Raw genomic sequence first — 17534 nt, 5'->3', positions numbered from 1 at the left:
TTAACGAGAGCAGGATAACTCAAACAGCAAGAACATACAACAAAGAACTCTACTGCATGCTGGATGGACTGCAAGCAAACACCCTGGGAAACATCTCCTACAAGTTTGATTCCCACTCCATCTACCTTTTTAATATGCCCCTCTACTCCTCCTTTTCATATTACTATCCTGTGTTCTCAAAATCTCATCTCTTTACCCCTCTGCTCTACCCCAAAGCTTATACATCTCACCCTCACTGCTACAATCTCCCTACTACTGCTCTCATCACCTCCTGCTGATACTGTACTCACCTGCTGACCGAAACACCAGGACAGGAAGGCATGTGCACTCATATACATCCCACTCCCTTCTTACTTTCCTCACCCTCCTTATTCTCCTAACCTCTGGGGATATCTCCCCAAACCCTGGTCCTCCAGTATCTCACCCCCACACCAGGCACCCTCCTTCCTCCAGGAATAGCCGCAATCCACTCAACTTAATCCCAGTCCCCGTGCTCCTAAAAACCACACTCCCTTTTTCATGTGCACTCTGGAATACCCGCTCTGGAATACTCACCTCTCTCCATGACCTTTTTGTCTTCCACTTCCTTAACCTACCAGCAATTACAGAAACCTGGCTTCAAGCAGCAGATTCTGCTTCTCCAGCAGAACTTTCCTATGGAGGCCTTCTCTGGACCCACTCACCCAGAACCAGTGGTCAGAAAGAAGGTGGAGCTGGTTTGCTTCTGTCCCTACTGAGTACCTTTCAAGTCCTCCCTAACCCTTCCTCTCTATCCTTTTCTTCTTTCGAGACTCACTGCTTTTGGCTGTTCTCTCCCATTTCTCTGAGGGTTGCAGTGATCTACCATCCTCCTGGACTGGTGTCCCGCTTTCTTGATGACTTTTCTGCCTGGCTACCCTACTTTCTCTCCTCTGAAATACCCACTATCATTCTTGGAGATTTTAACATCCCCATTAATGTGAACAATCCAGCTACATCCCAATATGTGAACAACCCGGCTACATCCCAACTCTTCAACCCAACCTCGTCTTTTGCCTTAACACAATGGACACAGTCCTCCACTCACTCTGATGGGAATACATTAGACCTTCTTTTCTCCCATCTTTGCACTTCCTACAACCTCACAAACACCCCCTTTCCTCTTTCTACTCAAAATCTCAGCACCTTCACAGTGTCCTCGTCTTCAAACACCTATCCCTCCAAACAGCAAACAATTACCCACAGAAAAATTCAAAACTTGAACCCTTCTCTTTTCCACTGTGCAACTGACCGCCTCTATGACAGAATCTCTCCCCTGTCCTGCCCTGACCTGGCCACTGCTGTCTACAACGGTTTGCTTTCATCCACACTAAACTCACTTGCTCCTCTAACTACACAAAGTATCAGGCCCCGACCATTACACCCGTGGCAGACTGACGACACCAGAAATCTTAAGAGAAATAGTTGTGCGCTGGAGTGATTGTGGTGTAAAACCAAATCTCAGCAAGCTTTCACCCTATATAAATCTGCTTTCTTAACATACAAATCCTCCCTCCATTCTGCCAAACAAGCCTACTTTGTCACTCTCATCAATAGCTTGTCATCCAGTCCACGTCGTCTCTTCTTTACTTTTAACTCTCTTCTTTCTTCACCTCCACCCAGTACCTCACTCACTGCTTACGAGATTGCAAATCATTTCAAAAACAATATTGATGCAATTAATAGGGGTATCGCCACTGCACAGACATACATCTCACATAGCACGCCTTATACTAAACCTTCATTGACCCTTTCCTTTTTTGACCTTCCTACTACCGAAGAGGTCACTAAGGTTTTCTCAGAAGCCCTTCTCACTACCTGCCCCCTGGATCCTGTCCCCTCACAACTACTACAGTCACCCTGTTCTTCCATCCTATGCTCCCTCACTCACATCTTCAATCTCTCCCTCTCTAATGGTGCCTTCCCTTCCCCTCTAAAGCATGCACACATCACTCCCTTACTTAAAAAAACCCTCCCTGGACCCCACCAACCTGAACAACGTAAGACCCATCTCCCTGTTCCCGTTTACCTCTAAACTCTTAGAACGCTTAGTCTACAATCACCTGAGCTCCCACCTCACCGACAACAACCTCCTTGACCCTTTACAGTCTGGCTTTCGCTCACACCACTCCACTGAAACTGCCCTACTAAAACTCACGAATGATCTACTAACTGCCAAGACCAATGGTGTCAGGAATCTGGGTATGACCAGAAGTGTGTGGACTGACACAGGGAAACGCAGGCTTCAGGTATAGTATAACAATACAATTTATTAAGACTAACAATACATAAACGCAGTGCAGAATATAACACAGTGCAACAAACCAAACCTCCAACAAACAACCATACATACAACTAGAGATGAGCGAAGTATTCAAAAATTCGATTCGGCTGATTCGGCGAATTCCAGGAAGAAATTTGATTCGATGCGAATTTATTCGCTAAGATGACTTATAAAAAGGGTTTCAAGGCTTCAGAGAGCCTTTAAATTAGTGCAGAACACTGTACCTTTAATTTAAATGCCCTTGGAGATGAGGAAGGAGAAGGAGAAGGAGAAGGAGAAGGATGAGAATAAGGAGAAGGAGAAGGATGAGAAGAAGGAGAAGGAGAAGGATGAGAAGAAGGAGAAGGAGAAGGAGAAGGATGAGAAGAAGGAGAAGGAGAAGGATGAGAAGATGGAGAAGGAGAAGGATGAGAAGAAGGAGAAGGAGAAGGATGAGAAGAAGGAGGAGAAGAAGGAGAAGGAGAAGGATGAGAAGAAGGAGAAGGAGAAGGATGAGAAGAAGGAGAAGGATGAGAAGAAGGAGAAGGATGAGAAGAAGGAGAAGGATGAGAAGAAGGATGAGAAGAAGGAGAAGGATGAGAAGAAGGATGAGAAGAAGGAGAAGGATGAGAAGAAGGAGAAGGATGAGAAGAAGGAGAAGGATGAGAAGATGGAGAAGGAGAAGGATGAGAAGAAGGAGAAGGAGAAGGATGAGAAGAAGGAGAAGGAGAAGGATGAGAAGAAGGAGAAGGATGAGAAGAAGGAGAAGGAGAAGGATGAGAAGAAGGAGAAGGATGAGAAGAAGGAGAAGGATGAGAAGAAGGATGAGAAGAAGGATGAGAAGAAGGAGAAGGATGAGAAGAAGGAGAAGGATGAGAAGAAGGAGAAGGATGAGAAGAAGGATGAGAAGAAGGATGAGAAGAAGGAGAAGGATGAGAAGAAGGACAGTTCTGTGACAGTTTCTGTCTATTTCTGACAGTTCTGGGACATTCACTCCATACAGCGGTTGAAACATTGTATCTATTTTTTTCCATAAATGACATTCTGCAAATACACTTAGAGGAGCTCTGCAGATACACTTTTTGCCGGCTTGGAATTAATCTTATTTTCATCCTACTTCTTCTTCTTCTTCATCCTCATCCTCATCCTCAGAAGAAGAAGAGGATGAGGATGAGGATGAAGAAGAAGAAGAAGTAGGATGAAAATAAGAATAATTCCAAGCCGGCAAAAAGTGTATGTGCAGAGCTCCTCTAAGTGTATCTGCAGAGCTCCTCTATTTCTGACAGTTCTCTGACAGCTCCTTCACATGTACAGCGGTTGAAACATCTGTATCCTAAATGGAAACTAATAGATACAATGTTTCAACCGCTGTACATGTGAAGGAACTGTCAGAGAAATGTCAGAAATAGCGGAGCTCTCTGCAGGGACACTTTTGCCGGCTGATCGGGAAAATTTCGATTCGCGCACCCGAAGTAGGCAAAATTTCGGATTCGCCGCGAATCGAAATTTTTCTGAAATTCGTATCGAATTCCGGTTCGCCTGGTTCGATTCGCTTATCTCTACATACAACACTAAACATAGTCAGGCAGGCCGGGTCGGTAACAAACGGGCAAACAAGGTACCAGGAGCAGGCGGGAGAGTGGTCAGTACAGGCAGAGTTCGTGCAGAATCAGGACAGAAGTAAGCAGGATCAGGATACCGGGGCTAAGCGAAACAGTACAACAAGGCACTGACTGCAGGTCTGGCCATCCCATAAATACACCTCCTGCAATCAGCCTCAGGTGATGGCTGATTGCAGGAGTGAGCCTCTGGTTGCTGAGAGCACCCACTGGCCAGCCCTGGTACTGCAGCCCACAAGGCAGGTGAGTCCCACCACCATTGGCGAGTCCATTCCTGACAAATGGCCACTACTCCGTACTCTTACTATTTGACCTTTTTGTGGCTTTTGATATGGTTGACCACCCCAATTCCACTCTCTTGGCCTCCAAGACTCTGCTTTATCCTGGTTCTCCTCCTACTTATCGCAGATCTCCTTAAGCGTAACCTATAACTCTGTCTCCTCTATAAAAGTTCCTCTTTCTGTAGGGGTCCCTCAAGGTTCTGTCCTTGGACCCCTTCTCTTCTCCATCTACACCTCCTCCCTTGGTCACTTGATAAACTCCCATGGCTTTAAGTACCATCTCTATGCTGATGACACACAAATCTATCTTTCTACCCCTCACCTCACCCCTTCAGTCTCCTCTCGCATTACTAACCTACTAAGTGACATATCGGCATGGAGGTCACGCCACTTCCTCAAACTCAATCTTTACAAAACTGAGCTCTTAGTATTCCCTCCAGCCCATTCCCCCTCCCCTGACTTCTCCATCAAGATCAATACCACAAATATCAGTCCCTCCCCTCATTCCAGGGTACTAGGTGTAATCCTAGACTCCCATCTGTCATTTCAGCCCCAAATCCAATCACTGTCCAAATCTTGTAGACTTCATCTATGCAATATCTCCAAGATACACCCGTTCCTAACCTTAGAAACCACTAAGCAACTTATCCCCTCTTCAGTCTATCATAAATGCTGCAGCCAGACTCATCCACCTTACGAACCATTCCATATCTGCCATTCCTCTCTGCCAATCCCTCCACTGTCTTCGCATTGCCCAACAGATAAAATTCAAAACAATAATAACATATAAAGCCATTTATAACTCTGCTCCAAATTACATCACTAATCTTTTCTTCAAATATCACCCAAACCGTCCTCTCCACTCCTCGCACAACCTCCTGCTCTCTAGCTCCCTTGTCTCCTCTTCCCATGCTCATCTCCACGACTTCTCCAGAGCCTCACCCATCCTCTGGAACTCTCTACTCCAATCTATCAGACTATCGCCTACTCTGCACACTTTCAGGTGATCTCTTCAGAGAAGCCTATCCTGCCTTCAGGTAATAACCAAATCTTCTATTCCTCCCGTCAGTTCATCCCCCGCAGTTATTACCTTTTGAACCACCATCCTCTACCTCTTGGATTGTAAGCTCCAAGGAGCAGCACCCTCCTATCCCTCTTGTATTGTTGCTGTATTGTCTCCCTTTATATTGTAAAGCTCTGAGCAAACTGTTGGCGCTGTAAATCCTGTATAATAATAATAACTGTGATGTATAATCAGATCAAGCAGTTATTGACACTTTGAAGAGAAGTCAGGGAAGTCTCCATGGGAAGATTGTAGATGATATCAGCATTAAGTGTGATGTATAATCACATCGCCCCCCCATGGGGTTCGCTGATATCGGTTCTGATTACAATGATAGATGGAGATTGAGTTGGACAGCATCCAGTATTCCCATGTTCACTATACAAAGTGTATCTAATATACAGGACTATGTATGTAATAAGGCCGTACAGACAGGAATGAGGTGTAGAGGGCAATGCACCAATCAGGTTTTATGTTACATCAGTTTAGATGAGTCACACCAAAGAGAGGTGGCTGCTGATTGGTTGATCTGGGTTCCTGCAGTCTGTATATTGAGGTTTACTACTCACCTATACATTCTGGACGATTATCCCACCTAATGGAGGTTCCAATCTTCTCACATTGTACAGAGGGGTAGGAAACAAAATATCCAACTGGACAATTTACTGTCACTGTATCCCCAATATCATAGAATGTCTTCTCTGGAACCATCTTCAGTATTGTCTCCTTTGGCTTCCTACACAGAGCTGTAAATAAATTAGAAGAATGGGACAATGGGGAAACATTTATTTATTTTCTTTTAGCACAGATCTGTATCTGTAGGAGGATCAGTAAGAATGATTGACCTGACAATGTATGTATCTGTAGGGTGATCAGTAGGGATGAATGACCCGACAATGTATGTATCTGTAGGGTGATCAGTAGTAATGAATGACCTGACAATGTATGTATCTGTAGGAGGATCAGTAGGGATGAATGACCTGACAATGTACGTATCTGTAGGAGGATCAGTAGGGATGAATGACCTGACAATGTATGTATCTGTAGTAGGATCAGTAGGGATGAATGACCTGACAATGTATGTATCTGTAGGAGGATCAGTAGGGATGAATGACCTGACAATGTATGTATCTGTAGAGTGATCAGTAGGGATGAATGACCTGACAATGTGTGTATCTGTAGGTTGATCAGTGTGAATGAATGACCTGACAATGTATGTATCTGTAGGGTGATCAGTAAGGATGAATGACCTGACAATGTATATATCTGTATGAGGATCAGTAGGGAAGAATGACCTGACAATGTATGTATTTGTAGGAGGATCAGTAGGGATGAATGACCTGACAATGTATCACGTACCTGGTGACAAAGGCCAATGGAGAGAGGGTTTCCCTTGCAGCTAAGTTCCAGACTCCCCTGAAGGTGGGACAGCAGGAGTCAGGCCCAGAGTAGCACAGGACGACTGCGGGAGTGCTTGTTTGGTGGTGCACCCAGGAACACGGCTGATGCACTGAGATGGGATCTGCAGGCAGGGAGCGCCTGTGCATGGGATGCAGGTCTTCCAGAAAACAGAGGATCACAGGATAACCAGTTTGAGCCAAAGTCGGGTGCCAGGTGGGGATTGGAGCAGACGTAGTCAAAAGGGATAGCCGAGGTCATACACAGAGAGCAGGAGAGAAGATCCGTTAGACAAGCCGAGGTTAGGTCGGGGTTAAACAGAGCAGACAGGTCCAGGAGCAAGCTGAGTTGTCAACAGGAAATCACAAGTCAAGATAGCAAGGGAACAAAGGTACTGGGGAGCCAGAGATCAACCAGCACCTGAGAGTAGTGCAGAGCTTCCTTTTAAGGCCGTTTGGCCAAATCTGAGCCGATGTGAACTTCTGCGGCCATGCAAGGTACTGGCAGGCGTGCCAGGTCTCCTAACACCTCTGCCGAGGACAGAGCCCTGACAGTGCCACCCCCCCCCCCCCCCCTAAAGGGCAGCCTCTGGATGCCTACTTGGGTTGCCTTTTCTGGGTATTAGGAATAGAACTCTTGGAGAAGTTTGGGGGCATATACGTTGTCCTTTGGTTCCCAAGAGCTTTCTTCAGGAGGATACCCATTCCATTTAACCAAGAATTGGATTTGTCTCCCCCATTTCCTGCAGTTCAGGATTGATTCTACCTCGTATTCTGCCTCCTCTCCAACTGTTATTGGTGGTAGAGGTGCTTCCATTCTTCCTGGAAATGGGTCATGAACAGCTGGCTTGAGCAGGGAGACATGGAAGACTGAATGAATCCTGTATGACTCCGGAAGGGATAGTTCATATGCTACTGGGTTGATTTCTTGTTTGATTTGGAAGGAGCCAATGTATCTTGGACAAGGAAGTTGTAAGTTGGCTGTTGACAACCAAACCTTGTCTCCGACCTTTAGAGCAGGATTTCTCCTTAATTTCTTGTCATAGTACTTTTTATAGTCTGTTTGCGATCGTTGCATGGACTCTTGGAGAGCTCGATAGTTGTCCTGTATCCTGATAAGTCTGTCCTGTACTGCGGGTACTGAGGCTACGAGTATAGTATCAAGAAGGCAGGAAGGGTGGAATCCATAATTAGCCCAGAATAGCAACAGATTTGTAGCAGAATGGATAGAATTGTTGTAAGCAAATGCTGCCAACGAGAGTAGGTATGTCCAGTCATCCTGGGAAATGGTGAACATTGTAGATAGTGTTCTAAAGTTTGGTTCATCCGCTCTGTTTGGCCATTACTTTGAGGGTGGTAAGCAGATGATAGGCAGAGTTCCACTTTCAGGGTTTTGCACAGGGCTCTCCAGAACCTGGAAGTAAATTGCACCCCTCGGTCAGAAACAATATTGCTGGGTAGTCCGTGTAGCCTCACAATCTCCTTGATAAAGGCATGTGCTGTCTCAGACGCAGACGGGGTACCTATCATTGGCAGGAAGTGGGCCATTTTGGATAGCCGATCTATCACCACTAGGATGGTAGTAAACCCCTCAGAGGGTGGCACGTCCACAATGAAGTCCATTGCAATCATTTCCCAGGGGCGATTAGGAATGGGCAGGAGTCTCAGTAGCCCCCATGCCTGGGTTTTGTCTCCCTTGCTGCGTAGGCATAGTGTGCAGACCTTTAGATTAGTCCCATAGTTTACGGGCCCCGAAGTGTCCAGCAAGTTGATGGTCGTGGAATGTCCTGAATACCTGGGATCTTACCTCCTACCCTAAAGATCTTATCCTGGTGCCACAGAAAGCCATTCTGCCTCCTTAACGAGTCTGGTTCAGGTTCGGTGTAGCGTGCGGAGGCCTGTTCAATCAATGATCTTAGACTGGGTTAGATTAGCAAAAAATTTTGGGCAGACAAGATGGTGTTGGAGGGCTACGGTTCAACTGAATCCGGGAACATACGTGATAAAGCATCTGCCTTCCTATTCTTGGTTCCTGGGTGGTAGGTGATGTGAAAATTAAACCTGGAGAAATATAGGGCCCATCTAGCTTGCCGGGGTCTTAGGCATTTGGCGGATCTTAAATATTCTAGATTCTTTTGATCTGTGAAGATTATAATCGGGTGACTAGCTCCTTCCAAAAGGTACCTCCATTCTTTGAAGGCCATTTTGCCAGAAGTTCCTTGTCACCCGTCGTAGTGCTTTTCTGCTTCGCTTAGTTTCCTGGAACAAAAGGCTACCGGATGGAGCAAGGCTTTAGTACCTTAGCGTTGCGAGAGCACGGCTCCTGTAGCCACCTCCGATGCGTCCACCTCCAGGATGAAGAGAAGTGTTGGTTCCGGGTGCTGTAACACAGAAGCCAATGTAAATTGCTTCTTTAGTTGCTTGAAGGCTATTTGTGCTTCTGGGCTCCAGAAAAAATGTGCATGCTGGCGGGTGAGTTGAGTAATTGAGGCAATATTGGTTGAAAAGCCTTGGATAAACTTCCGATAGAAGTTGGCAAAGCCCACAAATCTTTAGACCCTTTTCTTGTCAGTAGGTGCAAGCCACTTCAAGATGGCGGAGATTTTCTGAGGATCCATGGAGATTCCTTCAGTGGAGATGACGAGCCCCAGGAACTGGATAGACTGTTTCTCAAACTCACACTTCTCCACCTTAGCGGACAGGCCATGCGTCATCAGTGTAGTCAGTACCGTCTTAACATGGTCTCGGTGGATTTCCAGAGAGTTCGAGAAAATTAAGATGTCGTCCAGGTAGACGATCAAGAAGAGATTGAGGTATTCCCTGAAGATGTTGTTTATGAAGTGTTGGAATGTCACAGGGGTGTTGCATAATCCAAACAGCATCACCAGGTACTCGAAGTACCCAAAGCGTGTTCTGAAGGCAGTTTTCCACTCATCGTCTTCCCTAATGTGAACTAAATTGTAGGCCCCTCATAAATCTAGTTTAGTGAACAATTGGGCTGTCCGGAACCTCTGAAATAACTCGGGAATGACAGGCAGTGGGTACCGATTCTTAATGGTGATCTTGTTGAGCTCTCTATAGTCGTTGCAGGGTCGGAAAGATTGATCCTTCTTCTCAACAAAGAAAATACCTGCCCCGGAAGGGGAGGAAGAAGGGCGGAAGAATCCTTTGGCAAGGTTCTCGTCAATATATTGCCGGAGGTCTTCCAGCTCCAGTTCGGACAATGGGAAAATTTGTCCAAACAGTATTTCTGCCCCTGGAAGCAGTTCAATAGGGCAGTCATAGGATCGATGAGAAGGCAAAGTGTCGGCCTTTTTCTTATCGAACACGTCCAGCAAACTGTGGTAGGCCGAGGGAATGGATTGCCTGGCATCTGAAGTAGGCCAAACTGAGAGGCACACAGGGACATTGGAGGGTGTGGAGCTGCTGCAGTGTTGAAGGCAGTAACTCGATGGGAAGGTCATTTCTTTCCTGGAACAGTCAATTTGTGGGTTGTGGGCTTGCAACCAAGGTATTCCTAGGATGGCTGGGAACATAGGGGATCTAAGGACATCAAAGCGGATGAATTCCTGGTTGCCGGAATCTGTTATTGCTAGGATGGGAATGGTTTCCTGGGTAACGGGTCCTTAACTAGGGGTAGTGCTGTCTGCCAGTAATAAATCCAGCCTTTGTTTCTTAGGAAGCAGCGCAATTTCTAGGTTCTTGGCAAGGTTGATGTTCGAGAAGCAGCTACAGGCCCCTGAATCAATGATTGCCAGCAACTTGACTTCCCTTCCAGCCACCTGTAATGACATGGGTAGAATGACATGGGTGGTTAGGGTTCCGGATAACTGGAGATACGAAGGATGAGGTTGACTGGACTTACTTGGTTGCACAGGGCAGTTGCGAAAGAAATGGCCCATGGCCCCGCAGTAAAGACATAGCTTGCCTTGCCGTCTGCGTGCTCTTTCCTCTGGAGTTAAAGCGGGTCGGAGAAGGCACATTTGCATGGGTTCTACTTCCGAGGTGCCAATGGGCGGAAGAATAGAGACAGGAGTCATTGGTCTTGGAACTTTTGGCAGAACCCACGTAGGGCGAAAGGACTGGGTACGTTCGGAACGTCTTTCCCGTAGCCGTCGATCTAATTGGGTAGTGAGCTGGATCAGGTCCTCTAGGGAGTTTCCACATAGCTAGTTCATCCTTAATGGATTTGGACAGGCCCAGACGGAACTGGTATTTTAGTGCTGCATCGTTCCACCTGGTGTCGGCTGACCATTTGTGGAATTCCACAATGTAGTCCTCCACAGGCCGTCGGCCTTGTTGTAAAGCATGGAGGGCGGACTCAGCAGTGGAGGTCCTCTGGGGATCATCATAGAGAGCTGCCATGGCTTCAAAAAATGTGATCACAGAGTTGAGTGCCGGGTTCTTTTGTTCTAGTAAGCTGTGTGCCTATGATTGTGGTTCGTCAAACAGAAGAGAGATGATGAATCCCACTTTAGCCACCTCTAGTGAGAAGGTCCTTGGTTGCAATGCAAAATACAGCTTGCATGTGTTTTTAAAGACTCAGAATTTGATTTGGTCCCCAAGGTAGCGTTCAGGGATGGGGACCCTGGGCTCTGAAGGTGATAATACCACAGCAGGTATAGCGGTAGGAGGCAGATTGGCTGGTGTGACTATAGGGCTCGGACTTACCAACGGACTCTGGTCTGCAGAAGTTGTGAAAGTAGTAAGCGAATGAAGGCGTGTTTCCAACTGGAAGTATCCTTCCTGCAGATCTTTAACTGCTTGCATGAGAGCTGTCATCTGTTGGCATAGGGCCTCTATTACGGAAGCGCCTCTCTCGGCCTCAAACATATTGGCTGGTTGATACTATCACTTACCTGGTGACAGACCAGTGGAGAGAAGGCTTCCCTTGCGGCTAAGTTCCAGACTCCCCTGAAGGTGGGACAGCAGGAGTCAGACCCAGAGTAGCACAGGACGCCTGCGGGAGTGCTTGTTTGGTGGTCCACCCAGGAACACGGCTGAAGCGCTGAGATGGGGTGTGCAGGCAGGGGCACCTGTGCGAGGTATGCAGGTCTTCCAGAACACAGAGGATCACAGGATAAGCAGTTCGAGCCAAGGTTGGATGCCAGGTACGGATTGGAGCAGATGTTGTCAAAAGGGATAGCCGAGGTCATACACAGAGAGCAGGAGAGAAGATCCGTTAGACAAGCCGGGTCAAGTCGGGGTTAAACAGAGCAGACAGGTCCAAGAACAAACCGAGTCAGTTTTAGGAAATCACAGATCACAGGACACAGGAACAAGGTACTGGGGGGTCAGAGATCAACCAGCACCTGAGAGTAGTGCAGGGCTTCCTTATAAAGGCTGTTTGGTGCCAAATTTGAGCCGATGTGAACTTCTGGGGCAATGCAAGGCACTGGCAGGAGTGCCAGGTCTGCTAACACCTCTGCTGAGGACAGAGCCCTGACACAATGTATGTGTCTGTAGGGTGATCAGTATAATGCACGCGCGGCCTACCCGCGCCATTATTTGTGGCCTCGGCTGTCAGTCACCAGGCCCCACCAAGTAATTATCGAGCATCTCTGATGCGGAGGAAGACTGCTTTGTTTACAGCCCTCCTCCCTGTTGGCTAAGCACAGCCATCCAAAGCAGTGTGCTTACAGTGAAGCACCAACACAACGCCCCCTAGTAACACACTCCCAGCACACAGTTAACCCTTTGATCGTCCCTCATGTTAACCCCTTCCTGCCCAGTGCCATTAGTACAGTGTCAGTGCTTTTTTTTTAGCACTGATCACTGTATTGGTGTCACTGGGGATGTCAGCAACACCAAGACAGTCCCCCCCCAGTGCCAGAATGCCCGCCGCAGTCCCGCTATAAGTCCTAGATCGCCGCCATTACTAGTAAAAAAAATAAAAAATTCCAGTACCTATACTGCCATTTGTAAACGCTATAACATTCACGTAAAACAATTAATTTACACGTATGGGGATTTTTTTCTTTAACAAAGACATGGAGCAGAATACATTTTTTAATGGACATGTTTAATAGTAAATAGTCAAAAATAGATTTTTTTATAGAGCAAAAAATAAAAAATGCACAGGTGATCAAATACCACCGACAGAAAGCTCAATTTGTGGGAAAAAAAGGATGCAAATTTATTTGGGAGCAGCGTTGCATGACTGCACAATTGTCAGTAACGCAAAAAATGGCCTGTTCAGAAAGGGGGGGAATCCTCTGGTAGCCGAGGGGTTAAACTACAGGTTTGGGGGACGCCTTAAAGCTGCACACGGTGTTACAGAACAGTCCGATTTTCAGGGACAGTCTCAGCGACAGCATGCACAGAGGAACTGATTATTTCCTTGTACAATTATCTTGGCTTACATACAGCAGAAGCGCCCCAATCTGATTCATTTCATTTTATTCATTGTATTCAATTCAATGTAGATAACGTGTATTTTTCCATCACGCAGTTATTGACACTTTGAAGAGAAGTCAGGGAAGTCTCCATGGGAAGATTGTAGATGATATCAGCATTAAGTGTGATGTATAATCACATCGCCCCCCCCATGGGGTTCGCTGATATCGGTTCTGATTACAATGATAGATGGAGATTGAGTTGGACAGCATCCAGTATTCCCATGTTCACTATACAAAGTGTATCTAATATACAGGGCTATGTATGTAATAAGGCCGTACAGACAGGAATGAGGTGTAGAGGGCAATGCACCAATCAGGTTTTATGTTACATCAGTTTAGATGAGTCACACCAAAGAGAGGTGGCTGCTGATTGGTTGGTCTGGGTTCCTGTAGTCTGTATATTGAGGTTTACTACTCACCTATACATTCTGGATGATAATCCCACCCAATGTAGGTTCTACTCCTCACACATTGTACAGAGGGGTAGGAAGGGTGATATCCAGCCGGACAATTTACTGTCACTGTATCCCCAATATCATAAAATGTCTTCTCTGGATCCATCTTCACCATTGTCAAATATGGCTTATTACACAGAGCTGTAAAGAGATCAGAAGAATGGGACAATGGGGAAGAGACTGTTTATTTTCTTTTAGCACAAAATGTATGTATCTGTAGGGTGATCAGTAGGGATGAATGACCTGACAATGTATGTATCTGTAGGGTGATCAGTAGGGATGAATGACCTGACAATGTACATATCTGTAGGAGGATCAGTAGGGATGAATGACCCGACAATGTATGTATCTGTAAGGTGATCAGTAGGGATGAATGACCCGACAATGTACGTATCTGTAGGGTGATCAGTAGGGATGAATGACCTGACAATGTATGTATCTGTAGGGTGATCAGTAGGGATGAATGACCTGACAATGTATGTATCTGTAAGGTGATCAGTAGGGATGAATGACCTGACAATGTATGTATCTGTAGGGTGATCAGTAGGGATGAATGACCTGACAATGTATGTATCTGTAGGGTGATCAGTAGGGATGAATGACCTGATAATGTATGTATCTGTAGGGTGATCAGTAGGGACGAATGACCTGACAATGTATGTATCTGTAGGAGGATCAGTAGGGATGAATGACCCGACAATGTATGTATCTGTAAGGTGATCAGTAGGGATGAATGACCCGACAATGTATGTATCTGTAGGAGGATCAGTAGGGATGAATGACCCGACAATGTATGTATCTGTAGGAGGATCAGTAGGGATGAATGACCCGACAATGTATGTATCTGTAGGGTGATCAGTAGGGATGAATGACCCGACAATGTACGTATCTGTAGGAGGATCAGTAGGGATGAATGACCCGACAATGTACGTATCTGTAGGAGGATCAGTAGGGATGAATGACCCGACAATGTACGTATCTGTAGGAGGATCAGTAGGGATGAATGACCCGACAATGTACGTATCTGTAGGGTGATCAGTAGGGATGAATGACCTGACAATGTATGTATCTGTAGGAGGATCAGTAGGGATGAATGACCTGACAATGTATGTATCTGTAGGGTGATCAGTAGGGATGAATGACCTGACAATGTATGTATCTGTAGGGTGATCAGTAGGGATGAATGACCTCACAATGTATGTATCTGTAGGGTGATCAGTAGGGATGAATGATCTGAAAATGCGTGCACAGCCTACCTGTGCCGTTATTTGCGACTGCGGCTGGCAGTCACCAGGTTTCGGCTGGTGATTACCCGCTGGTGCCAAGTGATTACCGAGGATTTCCTATGCAGACTACTTTGTTTACTAACCGTCCTCCCTGTTGGCTCAGGCACACTGCACAGCACAGCCATCCAGAGCAGTGTGCTTACAGTGAAGCACCAACACAATGCCCCCTAGTAAAACACTCCCAGCACACAGTTAACCCTTTGATCGCCCCAGATGTTAACCCCTTCCTGCCCAGTGCCATTAGTACAGTGTCGGTGCTTTTTATTAGGACTGATCACCGTATTCATGTCACTGGGGATGTCAGGGACACCAAGACAGTTACCCCCCCCCAGTGTCAGAATGCCCACCGCAGTCCCGCTATAAGTTGCTGATCGCCACCATTACTAGTAAAAAAAAAAATCCTATGTATATACTGCCATTTGTAAACGCTATAACATTCACGCAAAACAATTAATTTACACGTATCGGGATTTTTTGCTTTAAAAAAGACACGGAGCAGAATACATTTTGGTCTAAATTTATGACTAAATTAGATTTTTAAAAAATTTTTAATGGACATATTTAATAGCAAAAAGTCAAAAATAGATTTTTTTCTCAAAATTGTCCGTCTTTTTGTATAGCGCAAAAAATAAAAATGCACAGACCATCAAATACCACCGACAGAAAGCTCAATTTGTGGGGAAAAAGGACGTAAATTTAATTGGGTGCAGCGTTGCATGACCGCACAATTGTCAATTAAAGTAACACAAAAAATGGCCTGGTCAGAAAGGGGGGGAATCCTCTGGTGGCCGAGGGGTTAAACTACAGGCTTGGGGGACGCCTTAAAGTTGCACACGGTGTGTCAGGGTCGTGTCCATGGCAGAGGTTCTGGAAGATCTGGCATTTTTGCCAGTACTCTGCATGGCTGCAGAAGCACGCATCAGTCTCAGTTTGGTGCCAGACGGCCTTTATAAGGAGGCTCATTTCTTCCTCAAGTTGCTGGATGATCTCTAGCTCCCCGTGCCCTGTTCCTGGTTCCTGTGATTCTGACCTGTGATTTCCTGTTACCAACTCGACTTGCTCCTGGACCTGTCTACTCCGCTTAACCCTGATCTGACCTCGGCTTGGCTTACGGATACTCTCTCTCTCGCTCCTCTGTGAATGACCTCGGCTATCCCATCTGACTACGTCCGCTCTGATTCCCACCTGGTACCTGACCTCGGCTTGGTTTACGGATACTCTCTCTCTCCTCTGTGAATGACCTTGGCTATCCCATCTGACTATGTCCGCTCTGATTCCCACCTGGTACCTGACCTCGGCTTGGTTTACGGATACTCTCTCTCTCACTCCTCTGTGAATGACCTTGGCTATCCCATCTGACTACGTCCGCTCTGATTCCCACCTGGTACCTGACCTCGGCTTGGCTTACGGATACTCTCTCTCTCTCTCTCCTCTGTGAATGACCTCGGCTATCCCATCTGACTGCGTCCGCTCTGATTCCCACCTGGTACCTGACCTCGGCTTGGTTTACGGATACTCTCTCTCTCCTCTGTGAATGACCTCGGCTATCCCATCTGACTACGTCCGCTCTGATTCCCACCTGGTACCTGACCTCGGCTTGGCTTACGGATACTCTCTCTCTCGCTCCTCTGTGAATGACCTTGGCTATCCCATCTGACTACGTCCGCTCTGATTCCCACCTGGTACCTGACCTCGGCTTGGTTTACGGATACTCTCTCTCTCGCTCCTCTGTGAATGACCTTGGCTATCCCATCTGACTACGTCCGCTCTGATTCCCACCTGGTACCTGACCTCGGCTTGGTTTACGGATACTCTCTCTCTCCTCTGTGAATGACCTTGGCTATCCCATCTGACTACGTCCGCTCTGATTCCCACCTGGTACCTGACCTCGGCTTGGTTTACGGATACTCTCTCTCTCGCTCCTCTGTGAATGACCTTGGCTATCCCATCTGACTACGTCCGCTCTGATTCCCACCTGGTACCTGACCTCGGCTTGGCTTACGGATACTCTCTCTCTCGCTCCTCTGTGAATGACCTCGGCTATCCCATCTGACTACGTCCGCTCTGATTCCCACCTGGTACCTGACCTCGGCTTGGTTTACGGATACTCTCTCTCTCTCCTCTGTGAATGACCTCGGCTATCCCATCTGACTACGTCCGCTCTGATTCCCACCTGGTACCTGACCTCGGCTTGGCTTACGGATACTCTCTCTCTCGCTCCTCTGTGAATGACCTTGGCTATCCCATCTGACTACGTCCGCTCTGATTCCCACCTGGTACCTGACCTCGGCTTGGCTTACGGATACTCTCTCTCTCGCTCCTCTGTGAATGACCTCGGCTATCCCATCTGACTACGTCCGCTCTGATCCCCACCTGGTACCTGACCTCGGCTTGGCTTACGGATACTCTCTCTCTCTCGCTCCTCTGTGAATAACCTCGGCTTTCCCATCTGACTATGTCCGCTCTGATTCCCACCTGGTACCTGACCTCGGCTTGGTTTACGGATACTCTCTCTCTCTCCTCTGTGAATGACCTCGGCTATCCCATCTGACTACGTCTGCTCTGATTCCCACCTGGTACCTGACCTCGGCTTGGCTTACGGATACTCTCTCTCTCCTCTGTGAATGACCTCGGCTATCCCATCTGACTACGTCCGCTCTGACTCCCACCTGGTACCTGACCTTGGCTTGAACCGACTACCCAGTAAACATCTAAATCCCAGAAGGGCTTACATACCACGCACAGGCGCCTCCT

The 17534-nt window shown here is 46.9% G+C and overlaps 1 protein-coding gene across 1 annotated transcript in view; it reads right to left on the bottom strand.

The window, feature by feature from the left end:
* LOC149431448 (uncharacterized) overlaps window positions 1-17534 on the bottom strand; it is a 116465-nt gene that overhangs the window by 85722 nt on the left and 13209 nt on the right. Inside the window, exons 4-5 of the mRNA XM_089665598.1 lie at window positions 13459-13635; window positions 5814-5990 (exon numbers count right to left, since the gene is read on the bottom strand). Of these exons, the coding sequence (XP_089521724.1) occupies window positions 5814-5990; window positions 13459-13635 (354 nt within the window). The remainder of the gene's footprint in view (window positions 1-5813; window positions 5991-13458; window positions 13636-17534) is intronic.

Source organism: Staurois parvus, unplaced genomic scaffold, assembly GCF_062004578.1.
Source record: "Staurois parvus isolate SC_StPar_1 unplaced genomic scaffold, SC_StPar_1.0 ptg002258l, whole genome shotgun sequence".
Taxonomy (NCBI): domain Eukaryota; kingdom Metazoa; phylum Chordata; class Amphibia; order Anura; family Ranidae; genus Staurois; species Staurois parvus.
This window is presented reverse-complemented; position numbering and strand designations above follow the sequence as displayed.